Source organism: Acipenser ruthenus, chromosome 15, assembly GCF_902713425.1.
Source record: "Acipenser ruthenus chromosome 15, fAciRut3.2 maternal haplotype, whole genome shotgun sequence".
In the NCBI taxonomy this organism is placed as follows: Eukaryota; Metazoa; Chordata; class Actinopteri; order Acipenseriformes; family Acipenseridae; genus Acipenser; species Acipenser ruthenus.
This window is the reverse complement of record NC_081203.1, coordinates 9,431,084-9,443,947: the sequence shown is the minus strand read 5'-3', so window position 1 is coordinate 9,443,947 and position 12,864 is coordinate 9,431,084. Positions and strand designations below refer to the sequence as shown.

The window sequence follows — 12,864 nt, the reverse complement described above, 5'->3', positions numbered from 1 at the left end:
CACTGTGTATGAGGTTTCCTTGACAACAGTAGATAAGCTGGAAGCATTAATCAGTTCACACGTCAGGAAATGGTTAGGAGTTCCACACTGCTTCAGCAGAGTGGGACTGTATGGTAAAGGGATACTGCAGCTGCCAGTCTCAGCTCTAACCGAAGAGTTTAAGTGCGCCACGGTTGGATTGGAAATTACATTGCTTATTTTTTTCACCTGAGATTGCCACCACTAACCTTCGACCTGATATTGTCTTGTGGTCTGGATCAGCATGCCTTGTTCATCTGGTAGAGTTAACAGTGCCATGGGAGGATGCTGTGGATGAGGCGTATGAAAGGAAGAAACTTTGGTACACTCAACTGTCTGCTGAAGCGGAACAGCGAGGATGGAGAGTCCAGGTTTACCCAGTGGAGGTGGGTTGTCAAGGATTTGTGGCACACTCCACAACCCGGTTTCTCAGAGACATCAGATTCACTGGTCAAGAGTTGCGATGCATAGTGAAGAACTTGTCTGAACAAGCACAGAGGAGCAACAACTGGCTCTGGTTGAGACGAAAAGATTCTGGTTGGGGACCTCAAGCATTGTAGAAAGAAAGCAACGTCGATGGAAGGTAAGTAAGCTGGGCTTAGTTGAGTGGGGGAAGGAGGGGGGTGATGCTGGGATGCCGGAATCACTGTCGAGTCCTCTTAAGGTGTCGTGGGCTTGTTGACGAAACCCAAGGATGGAAGGTGCCCACTTGAAGACCCCAGAGAAGTACCCTACTTAGCTCAATCCAGACGGTTTTCATGCTGATGCGCTAGGGAGGCCGCACTGTGGTTGATCCCTGGAGCCAGCATTGCAGCCGTTGTGTGTGCTGATGCACCTGGGAGGGAAATTAGGATGATCCCTGGAGCCAGCATTACACTTCAGATGGATATCTACATCATCAGATGGAAGGAAATGCAGATGGATCACATTCGTTTACAGTAAAAGAAGCTATGTCTTAGTTGGTGTTTATCTTGGCGAGAGCTGAGTCCAATATCAGCATGAAGTTTTAACACCTACTCTCATGTAATGGAAATCAAAACCACAGCACTCTGGTTTATTTGTTAGCATGTCATTTCCAATTACCAGAAACCAAACCCTGGTGTTTGATTTGGAAAGTTGAAAGGGGCCTGAAGCAGAATGGGGTTGGCATCTTCAAATAGGTGCATAAACAAGAGGTTTAACCCAAATACCTTTGTGTGACATGTTGCCAGATGGAATTAGTGATAACTGCTCCTGTAATTAACACTAGGTTAGTAGAATTAGTAGTAAAAGGTTATTTTTCTTTTTAAGCAGTTGTGCGGGTTTTATTAGCTTCATTCTATGCACCATATAGATCCATGTGAAATTTAAAGATAGCATCTACAAAATAACTTAAGGTAGTAGTTCTTTTTAGTAGTGGCTCTTGGTTTACTAAGCAAAATAAAGTTGCTAGCAACCTGTTATGGAAATTTAATGAGTTCTAGTTGTAAATCTCCCTCTCGACCTGTGAGGGTACTAAGTAGCGAAGGGAAAGGCTTTGGACAGGTTGGCCTGACAGTTCATTACCTGGATCGGGAGGTCAGTCAGCCTGGAAAAAGACAAGACTCCAGTGCGGGAATGTATTGACCTGGAAGGTAAACGAGGTAGCAGCTGTTAGGCAATAGTCAGCTGCAATCGTTTACCATGCATAATCGCATAAAATGGGCTGGAGAATTGTGAATCTTTTCCTTCGCTTTTGGTTTCGAAATAGACCCAGAAGGACACGTGCACTGTGTATTAAGAGTATCGTGAGTGTTTGTTTTGTTTGTCTTGTCTATAATTGTTACTTGTGTGTTTATAGACGGCTAAGACGTTCCGGAGCTGTCGCTAAGAGCCAGCATTGAACCCGGAACAGCACTGCACTGTTTGTCACTCTTTAAACTGTATCACCCACCACGAGCACTACAGCACGCTCCCAGGACTGGTGACCGTGGTTATATATTGTGGGAGAGATACTGTGTTTAATGTTTAGGGCTGCAATCCCTGTTACTGTTCTCCGTGTTTTACGCATCGCTGTGTATAACCAGAGTTTATTATTTGGTCACCAGACCTGGATTATAACTAAAATAAAACGTATATTTTTCCATACCGGATTACAAATCTCTGTCTGTTTATTCCTGCACTGCATCACCTCTGCACCTGTACATAATCAGAAACCACTTTGCCACACAATCATACTGTCTACACTTCAGTATGCGTGCTGAACAGAGAGCATGGACAATCGGCATTGAAATGTGTTTGGGGATTTTTAGTTCACTATTTGCTATGAAAAAAAAACTGTTTAAAAAAATCACATGCACATTTACCATAATGTGTGCATCTTTCATATAGGAAAATACGAGATCCACAAAGGTTTGGTAATACATATTAGCTAGGATTTAAAGGAATTATTTTGTTACATAAATGATCACATTATGAAGGGAAGGCAAGTAATTAATTGCACCTTAAGTGGAAATGTAAAAATAGAAAATGTTTCCCATCTTTAATCACTGTATAGTCTCCAATTAATGAGTTCCAATTGCAGATCACAAAGTACTGCGGTTACCCCGTCTGCAGAAATCGCATTTGATGCACTGCAATAATGTCTTTGAAGCCAGGAAAGATGAATGGCTGCAAGATTGTTTGGCACCTTAATCCATTGCTACAGAGAAATGTATTGAAACATGTTCTGGCTAGAGCCCTATAATAGAAATGCAAACCACAGGCATTTTACACTGAATTCATACACTACTCAAGAGGACATGCACTGTCAGATCCAATAGCTTGTGTTAAACCTTCCCCGTGGCACAGAACCTAATAAATAAATCTGCCTTTAAATATTGCGCAAGAATCTACTCTTGTAAAATATGTTTTTCACTTTTTGAGCAGTCCAGATCAGTACCCATGCCTTGGAAAGCACCCAGCTTCATGATGTCAGAGGCTATTTTATCAGCGTTCAAAGACAGGAGGTCACGAGCTCCACCCTCCCTGAATGCTTGGCACAGTACATGTGCCAAACGAGATCCGTAGTACCACAGCTGTTTGAAATAAGGGTAGAATTGTGTCTCTGGAATGTTGTAAACTCCACTGTGGGGTTTGATTCCCTCTCACTGTACCTGCATTTCCAGTGTGAAAAAGAAAGTTCCTGAAAAAGATAAAACAAGGCACCTATTCAACAGACATAAAATAACAATTTAGAAATACGCATAAGCTAGTTGAAAAGGTTGGGTTGTGATGGAGTTCTTTTTTTTAAATGGGTGTATATTTTATCAGGTCTGGCTGTTTGCTGAACCATGTAGAATTACAGGAGTATTGTGGATGCATTAATCTTAACCCCCTCACCCCGTTTTTAAACCAACACTTGAATTTGTGGTCATGCAATTATAAAAATACATAAATAATTTCAGAGAATGTGGCTGTTGTACCACAGCGCATGCCACAGTATGTCATTTTTAAATATATGTTTTTTGAGAACCACTGAGATTGATATTGTATTTCCAAGGAGTCCTGGAATATTCCGTTTAGTAACCGTGCAACCCCTGTCCTTGCCTCATCCCCTTAAAGACCATTATTGCGGGGCAGTCTGTGTACTGACGTGGTCTTTAAGCAGGGTTATTTGAAATGACCACAGTACCTGTAAGCCTACATAGTGGTTATATACTGCAGTACTGCGTTATTAAAACCACATGTGTGCTTTGCTAGCTCTTCATGGGTCACTAAATCTTGCTTTGAACTGATGACAGCATAAGCCCTTGTATTGCAAACTTGACCAACAGGCCTCTTTGAAAATGAGTGGATGGAGTGTAGAAATATGCAGCTTTACCATTGTCTTATCGTACTGCTGTGGACAGTCTGGATCTCAAACAGCAGTACAGCACAGATAGTTCTGGTAAACTGGCGTTGCAAATGGTACTACGCCTTGCTCACACAGATAAAGAAAACACTTAAAAATATGCAATGAAAACAACTTTGAAATTCAACCTGAAGCCATTTATTTCTAGTGCCAAATTCTTCTGATTTCAGAGTACAGCCAAGGCCAATTAGATGGAGATTTAAACCCGATTGCCTGCAATTCTTTCAGCATGCCTGGTTCTGCTTGAACATGCTATAGTAACTATAGGATTCAGAGTTAAACTTTCCTGTGGATTTAAGTAAAGTTGTATAAGGGTACATTCATGTGTTAATTACTGTTTGATGCATGACCAAAGACCATTTTAAAACAAGGTAGCCAGAGATACCGGTCTTGATAGCTGAATGATCTGTACATTAGTCAAACTGACAGGCCTTGCTGTGGCTTTTCTAACCCTCTTTTGCTGCTTTTTGAACCAGGTGTTTGGAGACACAGACCAGGTCCGGATGACATCAGAAGGCTCGGACTGCCGCTGCAAGTGCATCATGAGGCCCCTGAGCAAGGATGCCTGCAGCCGTGTCAGGAACGGGAGCATGCGTGTGGAGGACTTCTACACGGTGGAGACAGTGAGCTCCGGGTCTGACTGCAAGTGCTCCTGCACTGCCCCTCCAGCCTCGCTCAACCCCTGTGAGAACGAGTGGAAGATGGAGAAGCTGAAGAAGCAGGCTCCAGAGCTGCTCAAGGTAAAAAGTGCAAGTTCAAAGACCTCATACTAACCTGGCGAGCCCCGCAGAAAATGAGGTCAACTAGTCAGTAATGTAATAGTAATAAAAGTAATAATAGTAATTTAACAGTATAGTCAGTATAAAAAAACAAAAAGATTAGATGTAAAAATACAAAACAAAAATTGTAATATTCTTAGTCACATTTCTTACTTATCGATGTCCTAATGAAGGCTTCTAGTCAAAAAGTTTGTTAAAGAATTTAGGGTTATAATTTCAAAGCATTTGCTCCAGTTTTTAATTAGCTTATATTTTTTATAAGAGGTAAAACACCTGTTCATTTTACAAAACTAGAATCAAACAGCTAAGCTATATATTTCATGTTCTCTTAAAGACTCCAGATGTGTTTTGTTTTTAATTTTGTAACATTAGCATGCTTTTTTCTTCTTTCAAAAATTAGGAGTTAAAGAATTCTACTAGTCTACTATTCTATTTTTTATAGTCTTCTTCAGTTTGTAATTTACTCCATGTTATGTCAAAATGAGAAAGAAACAACTTGAGTGTTTGAGACTTTGTTACAGCATATACCAGTTGTTAGGTTCATGTTTTATGTAGGAATACCAAAAGAAAACTAGAAGTTCAAACTAGAAGTCTTTTCAATGTTTCTAAAAAGGAGCCGAAACATGCATTTTTCTCCTTTCAGAAATTTGAAGTATATTACATACTGGAGTTAACGCTGTAAAATCAAGCCCATTACTCTTTTAGTATTCAAAAAGAATTTATAAATATTACAGGCAGGGGCATCATATACAGTACAGTAGAACACATTCAATTCCAAACTGCTTAGATGTGCCACATGTCCCACACTTGCTGTCTAACTGTGTGCTCACAATGCGATGTATAAATGAAAAACACATGAATCACTGTTAAAACCAGAGGCCCATGAATCATGCCACTACTAGGGGCCCCACTGAATTACATTTACTTGCCTCTCCCAGACAGGCCACCTTTCAGCTGTTTATTACACCACTGCTGTCTGCAGGACCTGAATCCCTTTAAGAAAAGTACTATATGGTGCTAATTCTGAAGTAATACTGCTAAAGCCAGAAGACATTGCACCAAGTACTACCCCATTTTCTGCTTGAGTTCATCCAAGTCAAACCAAGCAGTACATTATTTTTAACTAGGGTTATTTCTTTACTTATATCAAAGAAGTTGAATGGGTCTTTTGTAGGATGATACAGACTTCTTATACAACAGTTTTACTACAAGCCATGTAGATGCACATACTTTGCAATTATTTTTTCTATGATTCTGAAAATTGTCAATCAGTTGGATGTATACATTTGGAAAATTGTAGGCTGCTTTGTGACATTACACAATTAATGTGTAAATGTACAGTATATTCTTAATCTCATAACACAGTACATAATGGAAACTATTGCCTTTTCAAGGGCTTAGAACCCTCCCTCCTCCCTCCCCTGGGAACTCCCGTCCATGGAATAACCTGGACTCGAACCGGCGACCTCCAGGCTATAGAGTGCATGCGGAGTGCTTTTACTGGATGCGCTACTTGGGAGCCCATACACAAAACTTTATTTTACAGCTTTTCTCAGTCATTTTGACTCATCTGCTGTCACTCAGCCATCCCATAATGCAACAGTGCCAGGAGGGTGTAAGTGTGCTAGTTATGCCCTCCTGGCACTAAGTTTACCTAGATTTTGCAGTTGTGGCTTTATTACTTTCTAACTTTATTCAGTGCAGTTTGTGATTTCAGTGAGGTCCTTTTGGCACTAGATAGCTCTCATCAAGAGCTTTAATTTGATAAATAATATGCCATTTTGTCAAAAATGTCACTTACTCCCCTCTGGTTCTGAGCCCTCGTTTTTATTTATTTTTATATTTAAAAAATGTATGCAAAGTGTTTTGTATAAAACCATTGCAATGCCATTGATGTTGATTTGATAAGGGAGCATGTTTGCCTTTAATTTTCAGAGTCTATGTATTTGAAGCAGTCATGGAACAGATTAATATATTTAAGCTATTAATGTATTTATGTAAAGTGCTGACAAAGGAACTTGCAGCAGAATTTGGGCTACGTGTTGTTTGTCTAGAAATTATGCAATACAAACATTCTAGATTTACATCTGCAACAGCTCAATGACTGCACATGAAGAGCAATTCATTAGTTTAGTAAAAACTAACATTCAAATTAGCCATGTGCTGCTTATTTTCAGTAGTGCAAAATGACAAAAGCAAACAAACAAATGAAGAACAAGCTCTGTGTGCTTGTCACTGCTGCTTCAGCACATACAGTTGCTTAATGCTGTGTTTTCTAAGTAAGCACATACTAAGATCACTGATGAAATTTGCTCTGAGCTGCTTAGAGGGAGTGGAAATGATCATTGTTAAACTAAGAAGCATGTACTGTACCATCGAAGGACATCAAAGAAGAAACAGATTTTGGTTGTGCAGAGAGGGAGTGTTGTCTGTAACCCGGGAAGAGCCTTTACGGAGGTCATGCGGCTCATCTCCTCTACTCAGCTCCTAGATAACATTATAAGCAGCTTGGATCTGATTCAACCCCACACAGATATACCAAACTGACAACACTCAGTACCTGGATATCAGCATGACGACTTGATGGATGAAGCGTGGTCAAAGGATTGCCGTTTCTGATACCCATCAGTGACATTCCGGGAGTTCATCTGCTCTGGTCTCACTGCATACTCAGATAGTTGTCTGCTTGTATTAGAAGACTTGTGTGGAATTTGGCAGACTGTTGAGCAGTCAAGCATACTGGTTCTTACTCGCTATCAGTGTTTGTTTTTGTTTTTTAATGTAACCATTCTTCTAACAATAGAACAACCCCTACAGTTTTAGAATTGCCAGTGGTGCTATTAAAACACCATTTTCATTTCTGATAGCATTTTTTCTTCATTGTGACTCACTCTGCAAGGTGAAGGGGAGACGAGCACTGTATGTTTGATCACAAAGAGAGGACACTTTTATAACCACAGGAGGTTGTGCTGCCACACATATAAAAATGCGAGTCAAGACTTCTAAACAAAACAAAATCTGAGCACTTCAAGTTTTCAAGAAACACATTTTATTATAATGTTATTTTTATTTAATATAACTACTGCACGAGATACCACTGTTCACCAAACATCTTTTCAGTGGACTGTGACTTATAAAATTAAACTGTTTTCTGCTTAAACTGCAGTGGTTACACCGAAAATGTTTTGATTTAATTTGACCATTGAAAATGTTGAAACTACAGTATGCTTGACTGGTGTTTTGGACCTGGAAATACCTCGTTTCCATAGTCAAGCCAACTCGAGTGCACTCAAGTGCTCCCGGGTTAGCCTGAATTTTCCAAAACTCGAGTTGAGGTGCAACGTGAGTTGGCTAAAAAAAATAACGTTTCTATCTTTCTTTTCCGAGTTTCTCGAGTTATTACATGAGCGAGAGGTGGCCAGACAGTAACCAGATTACTGTATCATCGTTACTGATATTGTAACATTGTTATCACCAAACACAGCAATGGATACTTTTCCAGAAAATTCACTGCAGACTGTCTTGTGATATTGGATGGTGTCCTAAAGTCGCATCTAATCTGTCATAATAGGAATGTTTTGGGATTGTTTCCGCTTTTGTTATTGTGGTCCTTGATTTTTCTGTATTCCGATTTAAATTTATTTTATTGTTTCCCTACATTGGAGAGCATTCCTACTCACACCCATAGAAAGTAGAACTTGACTTATATTTTGAAACACTTTTTGATTTTGAAAAGATCCTTAGCTGACTTTGAATGACCCGATCTCACCAAACAGTAGTCCATGATAGTGTTTCATCATGATTCCACGTTGCATAATGTGCTGGCATGTTAAATCATTGTGGTTTTTTTTTTTGTTTGTTTGTTTTTTACGAAGTTAAATTACATGTAAGCAATTATGTCGTTTTTTCTAACCGTAATTTGCAACTGACACTAGCTTTCATAGAGATTGTTGCTGACCTGGGATTCCACGATTAGTGACATATTTTCTGCTCGGCCCAAATGAATTCGGGTCAGCCTGCATAGTGAAATGGTACCAAAGAACTCGGGTACGCACCCGAATTGGAGGCCAACTGGAGTTTCACAAAAACATGGAAACTCAGCATTGGGGGGCAATAAGGGCATGTACTCGAATTGGCTTGACTATGCAAACGAGGTATAAGTGTCTTCTCACTGACCACTGATTTTTGTTTTATTTAAAAAAAAAATCTTTTCAACTCCCCCATATGTAGGATAAAAATCTACTCACAAACGTATGACAGGCACTTTTCAATGTGGGTGGTCTTATGGAATAAGGTACATTTGTTAACTAAATATGGAACTTGAAACACATTGTTGCCTTTTAAGAGAGCACACACCCGTTTTGAAACTGTGCTCTTAAATGTTTAGTGCTGTGACAAACAGTCTTCAATTATATGTATGTAATTTAAATATAAGAAAAGATCTGCAGTATTTTATACTTGTACCAGCTTTTATTAAAAAAGACAAAACTGTTTGCTGGAAGCCTTTTAAGAGTTAAACTTTAGTGATACAGCCTTTAGAGAAAACAAACTAAATTTAGTGGAATTACGAAGGTAGTTATTTAATCATAAATAAATGAAATGCAGTTGTATAAAGAAACTACAACACACATAACAGAAGATGTAATCAACTCTTTAAAACCCACTTTATTACCTCTCATTAACATATCAACAGTCCAGGAGCCAGACACACTGTGTTTAGGGATTCTCTAATCCAGACCTCACTTCTCCAGTCAAAGCAAAAATTCATATTTGCGTAATAATTGCACAGAGGACTGGATGAAATCAAGATTTGATTGGATTACATGGGGTCCCTGAATGGCTCACCTGGTAAAAGCAGTGCCACGCGGCGTGCAGGGAGAGTCATACAGCCAGAGGTCGCAGGTTTGAATCCTGGTTGTGTGATGCAGCCGGTCTTCGCTGGGGACACCGGGGGGCGCCTCATTGGCTTTGGCGCTCCCGGGGTTTGGGAGGTGGGATCTGGCTTAGACTGTTTCTCCTCACCACTTGAGCTTGGGGGCGGAGATTTGCTGGGCTGGTCTTTGTCCTCCACAGGCCGGTAGCCTGCGGACATCCGCTCTCGAGTTCCTGGGTGTAAAAAGACGCCGATTGGCTTGTGGGATCAGAGGACGCCCATTGAGCCTCAGGTCCCTGAGTTGTGTGGGGAATCGCTGGGGTGAAGGAGAAAAATAATAATAATAATTGGGAATTCCAAATTGGGAGAAAATCAGGGGTAAAAATAATTGGAAATTCTAAATTATAAAAATAAAAATAAAAAATAATTTTATTGGATTCTAGCCAAATGGAATCCGAAAATTCAGTTTTGGAAAGCTAAAATATCTGTAAACTACATGGGGACTTTAATATCCTTGAACTTTTTTTCATAAATTAAACAAACTTTGGTTGGTAAACAGGACAAAAATAACCTTTTCTTTTCTGTACTTCATTTTATGTTTGCTATTTTTAGGCATATCATTTCGGTAACATCTCAGAGGTGTACTACTATCAGGCATTGAATCTTATTTACCGTATTTGCTCGAGTATAAGTCGATTAATACACTAGTAAAAAAAAAAAAAAAAACTTGACAACAAACATTTAATGTCTGCAAAAGCCATGGTCGGTGTGTGGTTACTACAATCCCTGTGTGTACCTAGCAGGGTTTAGGACCCAGGGGAGCCCTGTGCAGGCATGAATTCAGTGCGCGAGGCGAGTTCACATACAGTACTTGGCAACGCACCTGCAGGTCTGCTGGGAGGGACTGCCTCGCTTTGAGGATTGCTCACTGCCGCTTGTTTGTTGTTTTTCTTTATCAGTAGTTTGTATTGGCGCTTGAAAAGAAAGAAAGTTCAGTTAAGATCAGGTTAACTTAGTTCAGAGAGAACGGACTCGTGCTGTTACACTGAACATGCTTTCATGATTCACGACACTACTGCTGTGCACCTGCATTGCTGTGCCGATCTTTCCCTTATGGATTACAAACTATGAAGAATGAAGATTTAATTTGGACGCTAAAACTCAGAAGATCTCATTTCTACACTTTTCTCAAATGGGTTTCTTGCTGGATGGCTAACTTGGATATTATTTTTTAAATGTGCGTATTTTTTGCTACTGAGCTTGTAGTTCACGTCTTGTATTTTTTTGTTTTTGTTATACTGGACGATTGCTTTAAACAAACGGAACATTGCAATCTTACGGTCAATTCATTCATGGGGGATGAAGTTTAAATGCACGCTCTCCAGTTGATATTATTCATTCTGAATGAATTGTTTGTTGTGGTTGTTGCATTGAATTGCGCACGCATGTCTGTGCAAGTGCGTGTCTTTTTTTGTTTTTTTTTGTAATCTTGATTTTATGTCCTTATTGGAGTGCAAATAGTTTTTCTTGTGTTAAGCAAATAGTGCAAGTTATGTGTTTTTTTCCGCTGTCTGTCAATCCTTCTGTACTTAAATATTTTAGATATTTTTATATTTGGCACAGTAGCTAGTTATAATTTCTGGGAACGTATATACAGACGTGCTCAAATTTGTTGGTACCCCTCCACAAAAAACGAAGAATGCACAATTTTCTCTGAAATAACTTGAAACTGACAAAAGTAATTGGCATCCACCATTGTTTATTCCATATTTAATAGAAATCAGACTTTGCTTTTGATTTTTTATTCAACATAATATTGTAAATAAGAAAACAAATGAAAATGGCATGGACAGAAATGATGGGACCGCTAACCTAATATTTTGTTGCACAACCTTTAGAGGCAATTACTGCAATCAAACGTTTTCTGTAGCTCTCAATGAGACTTCTGCACCTGTTTGGCCCACTCTTCCTGAGCAAACTGCTCCAGCTGTCTCAGGTTTGATGGGTGCCTTCTCCACACTGCAAGTTTCAACTCTTCCCATAGATGTTCGATAGGATTCAGATCAGGACTCATAGAAGGCCACTTCAGAATAGTCCAATGTTTTGTTCTTATCCATTCTTAGGTGCTTTTAGCTGTGTGTTTTGGGTCATTATCCTGTTGGAGGACCCATGACCTGCGACTGAGACAGAGCTTTCTGACACTGGGCAGTACGTTTCGCTCCAGAATGCTTTGATAGTCTTGAGATTTCATTGTGCCCTGCACAGATTCAAGGCACACTGTGCCAGGCGCAGCAAAGCAGCCCCAAAACATAACCGAGCCTCCTCCATGTTTCACTGTAGGTATGGTGTTCTTTTCTTTGAAAGCTTAATTTTTTCATCTGTGAACATAGAGCTGATGTGACTTGCCGAAAAGCTCCAGTTTTGACTCATCTGTCCAAAGGACATTCTCCCAGAAGGATTGTGGCTTGTCAATATGCATTTTAGCAAATTCCGGTCTGGCTTTTTTATGTTTTTCTTTCAAAAGTGGAGTCCTCCTGGGTCTTCTTCCATGGAGCCCACTTTCGCTCAAAAAGCGACGGATGGTGCGATCAGAAACTGACGTACCTTCACCTTGGAGTTCAGCTTGTATCTCTTTTGCAGTTATCCTTGGTTCTTTTTCTACCATTCGCACTATCCTTCTGTTCACTCTGGGGTCGATTTTCCTCTTGCGGCCGCGCCCAGGGAGGAAACAGTTCCATGGACCTTAAACTTCTTAATAATATTTGCAACTGTTGTCACAGGAACATCAAGCTGCTTGGAGATGGTCTTGTAGCCTTTACCTTTACCATGCTTGTCTATTATTTTCTTTCTGATCTCCTCAGACAACTCTCTCCTTTGCTTTCTCTGGTCCATGTTCAGTGTGGTGCACACAATGATACCAAACAGCACAGTGACTACTTTTCTCCATTTAAATAGGCTGAATGACTGATTACAAGACTGGAGACATGAGTGATACTAATTAAAGAAACTAATTAGTTTGAAATATCACTATAATCCAATTATTTATTATCTTTTCTAAGGGGTACCAACAAATGTGTCCAGGCCATTTTAGAATATCTTTGTAGAATAAGCAATAATTCAACTCTTTTCACAGCTTCTTTGCTTTATTCTATGACATACCAAAGGCATGCAAGTATACATGATAAAATAGCTTTTAATTTCATCACTTTTCAGGAGGAATGAAGCATTATTTCAATGAGCTGTAAGGGTACCAACAAATTTGAGCACGTCTGTATATTTGGCTATAGGCTAAGGGCTGATTGTTACAGCGTGACCCTGCAGCAGAGTGCTTCTGTGGAAAACCC

At 39.7% G+C, this 12,864-nt stretch overlaps 1 protein-coding gene across 2 annotated transcripts in view; it reads left to right on the top strand.

Annotated features, from left to right (window-relative positions):
• Window positions 1-12,864, top strand: part of LOC117422119 (olfactomedin-like protein 2A) — a 76,107-nt gene that overhangs the window by 41,019 nt on the left and 22,224 nt on the right. Inside the window, exon 2 of one of the 2 annotated variants that reach the window (XM_058987148.1) lies at window positions 4,345-4,608. In XM_058987148.1, coding sequence (XP_058843131.1) covers window positions 4,345-4,608 — 264 coding nt within the window. Of the gene's footprint in view, window positions 1-4,344; window positions 4,609-10,405; window positions 10,758-12,864 lie in introns of those variants that run through there. The other variant, XM_058987149.1, reaches the window with a different exon arrangement.